The sequence below is a fragment of the Sabethes cyaneus genome, chromosome 3, assembly GCF_943734655.1.
Source record: "Sabethes cyaneus chromosome 3, idSabCyanKW18_F2, whole genome shotgun sequence".
In the NCBI taxonomy this organism is placed as follows: Eukaryota; Metazoa; Arthropoda; class Insecta; order Diptera; family Culicidae; genus Sabethes; species Sabethes cyaneus.
The window spans coordinates 132,125,681-132,139,106 of NC_071355.1; the positions used below are offsets into that span (position 1 = coordinate 132,125,681).

Here is a 13,426-nt window from a genome sequence, read left to right on the forward strand (position 1 = left end):
TCATCTAAAGTTGAACTCCTCAGAAACTTGCAAAACTCGAGATTGTGACAAAGATCATCCGAGATTCATGATTTAAGTACAACACAGGTTAATTTGTGGCATTACGAAGTTTGTCGGGTCAGCTAGTATCCATATAAAAAATAATGCTAGTCATCTGACTTTTAATTTACACTTCAGGATTCATTTACAATTTAATGATTTTTTTTTAAATTCGCATGGCGTCAGAATTGTCTGTGTGTCTTACTTTTCCAAATAGGAATGTTTTATAAAAACCTGATTTAATCCACCTAGGGGTAAAAGGAACCTTTGTTATACGGTCTTACTTGCTAATTGAGACAGAAATCGGCACGTCTTCGGAAAATAATTCATCTATTGGTTAAAATTGCGGTGTGCGTTGGTTTACATAAAATTTTTGGAAACTGAATAAGTTTACAAAATTTGAACAAAATAGAAGCACCGTTAAACGGGGTAACATTGATCATTGGTGGTAACATTGATCAGTTCAGGAAAGTTGGCAGTAGTGGTTTATTTCACTTATTTATGCGAATGCATAATTTTTTGTCATGCCATTCTATTTGGTTCACATCAATAAAGTTTTCTTGAATAAATTTCATCAATTTTTATTAACCTTCGGTTACTCACGCTGTTGTATTTTGCAACATGTGTAGGTTCCAAGCCATATTATTATAAAGTTACAAATCGCTGTTTAACTAACGTATATTCTTTAATAAACTTGTTATGAGGAAAATGTCAGAATTATTCAATGCATTAATACTTTAAATTGTTAGGAAAACAGATCAGCATAAACCGACATCATAGAAACGAAGCAATCAGCATGTGAGGTGTACTGGTGGAAAAGTGGTGTTTGTATGCAGCAAAACTATCAGCAAATGTAAAATGTTTAAAATGTATCCGTCTGTTGGTAGTCGAGTAATACGGGGTCAAAATCAGGGTATTTTTAATAATCAAAGTTCTACAGTTCCTAAACGAGCAAACATACAGGTGTACTATATTCAGCAAAGTTGTGTATTTTTACTATTTGTACAATTTTGTAATACACGAAAAAGTCATACAACAATTACGAAAAGAGCTAAAATAGACAAACTGATTTTACAAATGCATACACAAAAAATAAGATTTCTCTATCTTCGCTGAAAAGATAGAAGGTTACTGTCTTCAGCAAAATTTGTTATAATAATATGCTCTATAACTTTGCAGAACACATCAATGTGTTATATTGACACTGAAGAAAAATAATTTTTTTATTTCACTTTAAGGGAGATTAATCCAAATGTAGATTCCACCAGACGATAGAACTTTTAATTTCAAGAAACTCTTCTAAAGGTTTGATAAACCTAAAACCAAGTTTTACCAGTCAAAACTCTAGTGCGCACGTTTTCTTTGGTTTGGGGTTATTGTGCGCGCGAGTAACTGTGTTACAAAAGTTGGCGCAAGTGTTCGAGGGGTAATATCTTTTGACCGGTACAACCAATTCTTATGAAATTTTGCAGATATATTCGTAGTGTCAAAACCTCTCGTTTGATATTGAAATAATTGAAATTAGGTAGATTATCCTGGTTAAAATTATTATAAATTATTGTTAATTTTGATGTGGTGTATACGATTGCTCATAACTTTCAAACTAAACGTCCAATCAAAAAACCATTCAATAGTGATCTATGCGGCTATATTACCAGCCAAATGAAACTAATAGCGCATATATCGGTCTGGCCATCTCTGAGAAATAGTCGATCATTTGGACCTTGTCAAAATTGGGGTTTAAAGCTAACTTTTAAACCACTTGTTTGTTTTCAAAATAAATTTGGCATAAAGTTTAGCAATAGTAAGAGCTTTCATTTGGTACTAAGAGCGTTGAAATCGGTTGTGTGGTCCCGGAGAAAATCGTGGCACGTAGTTTTCATATTTTTGCTTCTAACTTTTAAGCAAAAAGTCGGACCACGAAACAATTCAATAGTGATATTCTCCACTATAATACCTTTTAAACAAAATTAATAGCAGACAAATCGGTTCAGCCATCTCCGAGAAATAGGCGAGAAAATAAGCAGCGCACACACACAGACATTGCTCAATTCGTCGAACCCTATCGATTGGTATATGTGACTCGGCCCTCCGGGCCTTAAAACAACTTCGTGTTTTGGACCAATTCCTAAACCTTTGTTATATAGTATAACAAAGGTAAAAATAGTGAAATAGTGGTGTTAGCAAACAATTCGATTCGCATATATTTTATATTTTTATCTCTCGTTACTATATGATGCCATGTAGTAAATTCAATTTAAACAGTAAACAAACAATAAACAAATTAACAAATTCAATTTGGATTAAATATGCGGTTTGCTGTTTATTTATTTATTTACTAGATGACAAGACAAACTTCGTATTGCCGCAAATTAAACTGTGTTGTACATAAATCGTGAATCTCGGATAAACTTTGTCACAATCTTGAGTTTTGCAAGTTTCTGGGAGTACATGAGTGTTTTAATATACAAATTTTCCTCACAGTAAAGTAGAAAACAACTCCCCCCATTGCTTAGCCTGATAAAATAAAGCGGATAGCATTTAAATATTCGTCATCATTACAAACCATTTCGCCGAATACTATTTTGCGGAACACCAATTCTCGGTTGACCATAACGCGGAATATAGAATTCGCAGAAACTCCTTACGCGGGATGTATCATTTCACGGAAAATCTTTTCGTAGAAAGTACCATTTCGCAGGGGTGACCCAACTGAAGGAAAGTAATAGAGGTCAGTAGATATAGAGAAATAAATAAACTTAGAGGCGATCTCTACGGGTGGCTGCCCCCGCAGTGGCCAGTGCTTCCGACGCCAGGTCGCCGGCAACACTAGCGGCCTGCGACCGTCTCACGCTGAATTATCTAATGTTACTATTGATAGTTTTTGGTGGTGTTGTTATTGACTAATGTTTTATGAAAAAGTCCAAAATTTCTCGAGTTCGATTAGTTTTTGAGTTACGCAAACATTTCTGTTTTATTTGTATGAAAGTCTTTATCCCCCTATCCCCCTGGGCTGGTACTTGTACAGCGAACCACATGCCCTGGCGGGTGTTGTGGATTCGAATCCGGTTATAATCTCAGATTATAGCTTGGTTCGTCTCATGCACCTTCCAGCATTGGACAAAAGGTAGGAGTCAAAATGACTACTTGTCAAGCATAGCTACCAATATCCCCCCCCCCCCCCTTTACTTTCCGCTCTTCCCCTCCTTCACCAAAAATTTTCATTTCTTTCCCCTACCGTCCCTTCATCAATTGTAGAACCATTATTTCAAAAAATATTAATATATATGTATGACCGCATTTCAAGGTCAAGACTAACAACTTGAAATTAGTCTAATCCATTTGCTTGATTACTTCTCGAGCTATGAGGAAATTTGTATTTCATTTGTATGGTAGCCCCCCCTCCTAAAAAGGGAGAGGGGTCCTAATTCATCATAGAAAAAATTCATGCCTCCAAAAACACCCACATGCCAAATATGGTTCCATTTGATTAATTAGTTCTCGAGTTATGAGGAAATTTGTATTTTATTTGTATAGGAGCCGCCCCCTCTCCTAAATTGGGGAGATGTTTCAATTCACCATAGAAAAAATTCTTGTCTCCAAAAACACCAACATGTCAAATTTTGTTCCATTTGCTTGATTAGTTCTCGAGTTATGAGAAGCCACTCACTCTTAAACGGGAGAGGGGTCATTATCCCCCTCCTAAAGAGGGGAGCAGGGTTGCCGTTTTGAAATCTGTGTTTCTAGTTTAAAAATCTGTGAAAATCTGTAAAACTAATGAAAAAAATCTGTTACTAAATCTGTGCAACATAATTATGCTCCCATGAAGAAAAGTTAGCATTTTAATGTTTTTGAACAATATTGTTTATGCAATATCATTCATACGCTTCGTAAATTTTGATTTTGATGTGAAGTAATTTCGGTTTTGTAACTTTACCTCCCGATTTTTTGTGCAATTTCGCTTCCAGTGATAAAATTGATAAACTTTTCTTCAACATGTAGCATATCTGTGAAAATCTGTGATTTTCAAAAATATCTGTCATCTGTGATCACAGATTCTGTGCTTTAAAATGACAAAAAAATCTGTGATTTTACAGAAAATTCTGTGAAAATGGCAACTCTGGAGGGGAGGGGTCTCAATTCATCACAGAAAAAAAATTGCCTACAAAAACACTCACATGCTAAATTTGGTTCCATTTGCTTGATTAGTTCTCGAGTTATGAGGAAATTTGTGTTTCATTTGTATGGGAGCCCCGCCCCCCTCCTAAAAAGGTAAGGGGTCTCAATTCATCATAGAAAAATTCATGCCTCCAAAAACACCCACATGCCAAATATGGTTCCATTTGATTAATTAGTTTTCGAGTTATGAGGAAGTTTGTATTTCATTTGTATAGGAGCCCCCCCTCCTAAAGCGGTGAGTGGTCTCAATTCACCATAGAAAAAAATTCTTGTCTTCAAAAATATCCACATGTAAAATTTGGTTACATTTGCTTGATTAGTTCTCGAGTTATGCAGAAATTTGTGTTTCATTTGTATGGGAGCCCCCTTCCCCTCTTAGTGGGGTGATGGGTCTTTAACCATCATAAGAACCTTCCCTGGCCCCAAAAACCCTTATATGCAAATTTTCACGCCGATCGGTTCAGTAACTTTCGCTTCCATAAGGAACATTCCGACAGACAGACAGAAATCCATTTTTATAGGTATAGATTTGTATGGGAGCCCCCCTCTTAGTGTGGGGAGGGGTCTTTAACCATCATAAGAACCATCCCTGCCCCAAAAATCCTTATATACAAATTTTCACTCCGATCGGTTCAGTAGTTTTCGATTCTATAAGGAGCATAGAGCAGACAGAAATCCATTTTCATAGGCAAAGATTTGTATGGGAGCCCCCCTTCTTAGTGGGGAGAGGGGTCTTTTGCTATCGAGAGAACCTTCCCTAGCCCCAAAAACCCCTACATGCAAATTTGCACTCCGATCGGTTCAGTAGTTTTCGATTCTAAAAGGAACATAGGGACAGTCAGACAGATAGACAGACAGACAGAAATCCATTTTTATAGGTATAGATTTATTTATAGGTTCATAAACTTCACTTTCCATGAAAATATCATGAATCTTGAAAATATCACGGAGCTTTATGGCGAATTTATTCACGTTGTCTCACTGTCCCTGTTGTTTCACTGTTGACTACTCTTCACTAAATATAAAAGTCAGAAGAGAAGACTCAGAAATCTTTACACAGTGTCTGTAGATTGGATATGCAATATACAGATCTTTGCTGTGTAAAATTTTATTAGTGATAGTGATTAGTATTAGTGAGGCTATAATTTTTGCGACTATTTGTCTCTCTAAAGATCAATTTAATGTTATGTAAGAGCCAGCGGTTCTAGCGATAAAGATAAGTGTGGGATAGTGTAGCATTCGTTTAAATTACGATCCATTTGAAACTATATATGTACTCTAAGAAATGTACCCTATAGTTGATCATTGCGCTTTGTGACGGAAGCGATCTTGAAAATCTGTTATTTGAACGAATTTGTTGAAATATGCTAAATCTATTGTTTATCAGGTATCAGGTAGTCACGTAGTCGGACGCCATTTCCAACGTCCCCTGAATGAGGTTGTCAAGTTAGTATTACCATACAACGGCTGTAAAAAAATGAATGTTTTGTTCAATTTACTCTTAGTGCTATCTTAGCATTATTAATTTAATAATATTAAAAAAAAAAAACTTAAAGTTGCCTAAAAGATTTGAAGTTTCCTTTAGTGGTTTATGTATGTTTATTTATATACTTTCAGATCCTTTACTTGTGTTGCTTATTAGAATTGATTATGTATGTTGATTTTAAAAATTGTTTCGATATATGCATGCGCAATCTATTCTCATCATATATAGACTTTATTTTATAGTGTTTTGTGATGACAAACAATAATTAACAATTACAAATTTTCGAAAAGAAAAGGAAAATCTCGTAGAATAATAAAAATTAAAAACAACGTAGCAAACATAGTTCTCAACACCATAATAGTTTTCTATACATTTATTAAGTGGTTTAAACACACGCACACACAGTAAAATTCAACAAGTTCCATTCTACGTATAATATTATTCTGTTTATCTACCTAATAACGGAATTGCATCAGATACTTGAGGTAATGTCTCCGCCACTAAGTTCAGGAATACAGTTAATGATAGTAGTATAGTTACGCCTGAAATATTTCAATTTTGATATTTCACAAAAAAAAGAAATTAATAATATGTTAACATTATAATTGTTTTCAATACGTGTATAATTGTGCAGTGACAGTGTTTTGTATGTAAATATTAGAACAAAACATATTTTTGAAGAGTTATTTACATAAAAAACTGCAAGCTAAGAATCCAAAATTTTCGCGAATAATGTTAACATTAGGCGTAGCCATATTTAAGTCATTTGCAATCGAATTGCAAATTTTGAATCGTTTTCAAATACATTTTGTCGTGCTAAATGCGTTGGCAATTCAATTTTAGTTATTGTAGCAGAATAGCTATTGCGTGCGCTTATCATTGCAATTTTATGTCAAATTGGTAAAGGTCGTTTCAAAGGCACAAAATTTTGCATTTCTCGTTATTTTTAAGGTGAAATTAGTCGTCATCGATTTTGCCAATTTGAAAAGCAGTTTTTTTTGTTTGAAATAATAATTCTGTTCATGAAAACATATTCACTGTGTTCAGATTGGTAAGAAGGATGCAGTATTTAAATTTTTATAAACATAACCCCGCTTTTGGGCCCGAAAACTGCTTCCGAAATTGGGCTCTCTAACAAAAAGTTGATCACCTTTATTCTTGTTTACGGCCGTATCCTGCATTCGTACGAATAGTTTGTTTCGAACGAATCGGGAAGCACTATTCTCATATGCGAATGAACAAAAGGAAGGGGTGTTCGAACGTTCGAATTGATTCGAACGAAAACAAGAATACGGATCGGCTTAACTTTCGAACTAAAACAAGAATAAGCGTGAATGACTGCTAATTTCCCGTTAATAATACTAGAATGAATTTATACAGCCAGACTCTCATCCACATGCAAATTTTATTAGATTATTTTCCTGCCTGATTTTTTAGAGGGTTTAATTTGACGATTGTGAACGTAATAAACGAGAGTTTCTTTTTTAATTGGTGGAGTAGACTCTATTCGGTAGTATTTGGCTAATACCAGCTATGTCCTAAATTACTTGATTAAGAAACGTTCTGATGCTCGGTCACGTCAATAAAAACTTTAATATAGAGTAGGGCGGGGCATAAGTGCGATATTTGAAGTTGTCATCAATTTTCGTGAGATTTAATGAAGGACAACAAAAAATATTTTATAGTGATGCAGTAGCTCAATGGCTTCATATTCAACTATAAATCATCTACAATAATAGTGTTATACAAAATAAATTCTTCTTTCTTCTGATCCAGTGCCGATTCGCACTTTTACCCCACTAGCGAGGCAAAAGTGCAAATGCCGCGGGGCAAATGTGCAAAGTTTAATTCCATGAAATTAGCACAGCAGTAGCTAATAAAAGCATAATATTTTCAATCTGCGATGTGATTTGGTAAGGAATATTCTTAATTTGCACCTTCCCTGTTTTCCGCTGGCGTATTGCAACAGGGTGTCGATTATCCAGCGAAAATAAAATTCGCTAACTTTTCCAGGTTTTTCCAGGTGTATTTCGAAAAATTCCAGACGCAAAATATCTCCTTAATTTCATTTATCAAAGTGTTTATTTGGCTTAATTGGTTGTTTACTCTTGAATTATAATTTCCTAATGAATTCAATTTTCCTTTTTAATTTAAATTCCTCTTTTTATGTAAAATTTCTATTTAATAATTAACGCACATCGAAATTAAAGAATCAACATGAATAAGAATTGCAAGATGTTTTTTCGGAATAAAATGAAATAGTCTGTTGGTTTATCTGGTTGCCAAATGGTTGTGGGATGAGCCGTCTTGCCTGTTACATCACATGTAATGAATGGATATAAATCCGCTTCAAACATTTAACTATGCAAAACAATTAACATATAAATTGGTTTTTAGTTTAGAACATAATTTGAAGACATTTTCTGACACAAATTCCGATTTGTCTGAACAGCTATTCCCAATTGTTATCAAAATTTGAGGAAATAATTGTGCCTCAGCAATATAAAAATTTTGGAGGCCAAATGACTCAACGAGCATCGTAGCATCATTGTATTATTTTTATTTAGAACCTGACCTTTTGTTTTTATTCGACCTACTTGTAGCCAGCTTTTGATATTCAGGCAAATTAAGATATGACTGATTTGGTAGACTAAATCAAAATTTTGAAGCTGGGATGGTCCATTCGAATACGCATTAAGCGTAGGTTTTCACTAGTGACCGATATGAGAATAAAAATTGTAGTCCGGGTTCTGGCCCGTTCAGGTTGAACATCGTAATAAATTTTCAAAGGCTGATCTTGATTCAGTTTGATAAGTCCTCGTTCCAGTTACAGTCTGATCTCGGTCCGGAAGCAGGGTTGCCACATGCACAAATTATTCTGTGTTTAACAGATATTTGAAAGAAATCGACTATACAGAATCTGTATGCATAGAATACAGATTTTCGCCAAATTACACAGATTAAACAGATTTTTCAGCTTTTACATGGGAGTGAAAGAGACGGAAATAGTCAGCAAAATGACTCTCTGTCTCTTTCACTCTCATTGTTTTGCATTGGACAGATTTTTGCACAGATATTTTTCCTCGCCGTACAGATTGACAGATTTTTCCAACAAAAAATACAGAATTATATGTGGCATCCCTGTCCGGAAGTCTGGAATTATCAAGAGGCAAAATTTGCTGGCATGACTTTTTTATGCCACTTTCCATACAAAATAAGCAAATTTTCTATCCACAACTTTTGATCCAAATATCCAATTAATATCAAAGAATCCAAAAGATATTGATAATGATCGATTAGGTTGTGAGCACTTCCCTTTGAAACAATAAACACATCGATCAAATCGGTTCAACCGTTGTTGAGCAGGTTTAAAGCAGGTCAGTCGCACATTCATGAAATTCGAAATTTCGAAACTCGAAAACTGGTGCACTGTAGTTTGGTTGCACGTGAGTAAAAATAACGTCTCGTATTCTATTTGATTTAGGCATACGCGAAGGCCATGAAGTGCCAGATATTTGAAGTATATGTTATGCTTTTCCGGTTATTTTTTTTCATGTTAAAAATCCCTGACTTCAAATGAAATTCCCTGACTTTTCCAGATTGAAACGAACTTCCCTGACCTTTCCAGGTTTTCCCTGATTTTCCAGGTAATCGACACCCTGTGTAACCTCCACCAGATCGAAATTTTACCAAACGTTTTTTGTGTTTCACCAGCGTATAGACATTGTTTTCGGCAGATCTTCCATTTTTAGTATCTGCAATATAGTACCTAAAATAATTAAGTTAATATAATTAAGTTTTTATGGCGATTGATTTTACAATTTACGGAGTGAACGGTAGAAGAAAGTAATGAAACAAAGAGTCGATAGAATCTAACAGATTGAGACCAGGTGTGAAAAGGAAAGAGCGGAAAATGAGGGGGTAAATGAGGGTCATATGAAGCAATGCTTAAGAAGTTGTGTAATACAATCTTTTCTCCAAACTGAGGGATTCCATGGATCGAACCAAGCTGTTATCGGAGCATTACAGCCGGATTCGAACTCACTTTTTTCACTCCGTGATAGAAACGAAGCCTTTCCCCGAACAACCACGTTGAGAATCGCGGCTAAAACCCTGACAGGCGAACAGCGTCGCGCGCAGTACCCTTTAAGTCGCAAGGGTCGCATAGTGTCGTCGTCCAGTTAGTCCATGAATTCATGATCCATGAATCGCACTTTTACCCCGTCAGTAAACCGAACTTTTGCCCCGCTAGGCATTTCACGGGGTTTGATAAAATTACGTAAAAGCGAAATATATTTTGGAAATTCTTCTCACCGCAATTTCAAGAGAGATATCTGAGTGATGTAAAACGCTGCTACAATTTTTCAACAAGTAATATCCTCCTCATGATATCGTATTTGCTGTATAACGAAATATTACATCAAAACCGTTGTAAAATAACATTTACCCTTAACTCAGCAACTATGCTTCGTAAACAACAAATGTTTACGCTAGATTTAAGCTGTCAAAGTACTCATCCATCCATGCCAATGTAGTCAATTTACTCGGAATCCGCACTGATAAATCATTGAATCGCACTTTTACCCTCATCGCACTTTTACCCCTCCTTACTCTAATGTGTTTCCTGTTTTCGATGAATATGAAAAATTCGTTCTAGCGTTAAGATTGGATCAACATGGTGTAAATTCAAAGTAAACTGACTTTGAGTCACGTTATCAACCCTCTAATAGGCAACATCGTAAAAATGATACGACCAAGCATGATAACTTTTTCATAAAAGTGTAGTCTAAAGTCGCTGAAGTATTGATTTTTAAACAAAAATAATTATGTGGAAGAACGCCAGAAATAGTCCAGAACGCCAACTCTACCAGATACTTTTCCATCAGACATTTTGTTTATTTTGTTTTGCTGCTTTCAAAGGCGCTTTGCAAACCGTTTCAATGCCTGCTAAGCGGAACAAGTATTTTTTCTTTTGGGTGTGAAAAGAAGATTTACTCTGTTTGTTGTTATGCACAAAGCAAAGCAAAGCCTAGGTGTTACATTCCGTGATCGAAACTTGACCTTCTGTTTTTATACGACAGACTTCGCAGCCAGCTTTTAGAGTGCAAGACAATTGTAGGGCCATTTGCCACGATCCTATTGACTCTAACAGCCTCTCCCAGTCGAGATTCGAACATACGATGACTGGCTTATTAGGCCAGCGGCATACCTCAAAGCTAACTGAGAGGCTGGATATTGGATATTTACACTGTTTAAATACATTTTGCTTAAAAGTTTGATTTTAATCGATGCTTTTTACGAGCCATAATGGCGAACAGCATAATTCGTGTTCGGAATATTTGAGCAGCATTTCAATAATACATCACATGTTTTCTTTTCGCGCGATGATGGTAAAACTAAAGAAATGTGCGAAAAGAAAACGTACGATGTATTACTGAAATGTAAAAAATGTTGTTATGCACACTTTGCGCAAAATGGACTGTCATAGGAGAAAACACTATTTAGGGACAGAGCAAACGGTTGCCCAGATATTGATAATACTGGGCCACTGGGAGAAACCAGTGTCTTTTTATTGCAAAGATGAGTAAACAGAAGCCTAGGTATCACTAAACTAAAATTGATAGACAGACAACAGCAGTGATATTGGCATTTTACTGATTCCACCCACATAAAAAGCAAAGCCTTGGGCTTAAACGCCTTTGTAAGACTTGACCCTTTTTTTCAACAGACCTTGCAGCCGGCTGTTGAGCCAAGTGTCCACTATAAAGTTTTTCATGTAGAGCTAGAGAAAAATCTCACGTATAGATAGGAAGAGTAGTGTATACACCCTGTAGAGCTCTACTGCAACCCTATGGGCGAGTTCTCTACCACAAAAACTCTACAGTGTATAAACGTTTGTTTTGTGTTTGGTAGAGTTCTACATATACTCTACGCTTTATCTAACCTTCTAGATAGAGCTGAAAAGAACTCGGTAGAGAACGGTTTCGTTTTTGAAACTATTTTGGAATATGACGCCATATTTTGCTAATGCAACCGACGCAAACAAAGTGTACATACGTATTATAGTTACTATATGTAAACCTTATTAAACTTTAATTTCGAATTTTGAACCATTCTATAATATTTGCTATAAATATACAAAATGAGTTTGCTCAAATGAACTTATGATATGATCGATTATGATTAAAGAGACAGTGCTAATTATACCTTGATAGAATAAAGGCATAGTTGTAAGAATCGGTGCGTTTTATTTCGGTAGATTCGAACGTCTTTCGGGGAGTTTGGGTAACATATATATATAGTTCGGCGGATACAAAAATCGGGAGCCAATTAAACGTCAAAAGCGAAGTCAAACGTTTTTCAAAATTCGAATTGTGGGAGTAATGTTAATAAACACACTTTATTTTCATAGAACTAGTCATTTTAAACACCCGCTAGCGATTATTTTCCGTAAAAACCTGCACATTTCTCCACATCTCAAATTTAATTTCAAAAATCAGGGATGCCAATTCGCCTGGTTTTCTATCCGCCGAACTATATATATAGTAACTATAATACGTATACGCGCGTAAATTTCTTTATTTTGCATAGTATAGTGCTGCAGAGTGGAAATTTAATTGAAAATTATATACTTCTATGAAATTAGAAAAAAACGGCGAATCCGGAAAAGAATTCGGAATCTAGAAAATAAATTTCTCATTCAGAAAGGCCTTTCTTGATATTATTGATATTGACATATTGATATATTGATGATATTGATGGTAGGGGCGGTTCTAATTTTCGCAATAATTGTAAGACTAATTTTCACAACAAATTTTTCGTTAATTATGTTATGCTTAGTAGGGTGATTCTCATTTTTACAAAAACCGTAATACACTGAAGACTATTTTGCGCGGGTTTCTAGTACGACTATTTGTTCGCGACAAATCTCCACCAAATGAAATTTGGCTTCAACTATATTATGAATCATACTTTTATATACATACTTTTAGTATGAAAATTTTTGTTGCACACCTGTTGTTTCAGGAAACATCCTAATGTACGCACTTGAACGTATTTTATCTCAAGAAGTATATAAGATAAAGTTCGGCACCAAGTTTTCAAAAGGGCCCAACTGCAAAATACAAACAAACCGAGAGTCTTATTTTCTGCTGGATAATCTTTTAGCGATTTGATATCGCGTTGAGCAATCCAATCGAACAGGCGAGTCGAGCAGTCAAATCAAGCAATCGAGTCAACCAGTCGAGTCGAGCCGTCTGGTCAAGCAGTTGAATCAAGCTGTTCAATCAAGCAATCCAGTCGAGCAGTTGAGTCGAGCTTTTAAGTCGAACAGTTAAATCGAGTAGTCTAGTCGAGCAATCCAGTCGAACAGTGGAATCGAGCAGTTGAGTCGAGTAGTCCAGTCGATCAGTTTCATCGAGTAGTATAGGTGAGAAGTTAAATCGAGCAGTTGAGTCGAGCAGTCTTATTGAACAGTCTTATCAAGTAGTTCAATCGACCAGTTCAGTCGAGCAGTCAAGTCGATCTGTCCAATCGAGTAGTTGAGTCGAGCAGTCGAATCGAACAGTCCAGTTGAGCAGTTCAGTCGAGCATTCCAGTCAAGCAATCGAATCGAGCAGTCTAGTCAACGAATCCAGCCGAGCAGTCTAGTCAGCCAGTTGAGCAATCAAGCAGTCCAGCAGTCGACCAGTGAGGTGACTGAGAATAGAGCTTTCCAGTTAT

At 35.8% G+C, this 13,426-nt stretch overlaps 1 protein-coding gene across 1 annotated transcript in view; it reads right to left on the bottom strand.

Moving 5' to 3' along the window:
* LOC128740154 (neuronal acetylcholine receptor subunit alpha-7) overlaps positions 1-13,426 on the bottom strand; it is a 245,072-nt gene that overhangs the window by 85,680 nt on the left and 145,966 nt on the right. The window contains exon 9 of the mRNA XM_053835680.1: positions 6,160-6,246. Within this exon, the coding sequence (XP_053691655.1) occupies positions 6,160-6,246 (87 nt within the window). The remainder of the gene's footprint in view (positions 1-6,159; positions 6,247-13,426) is intronic.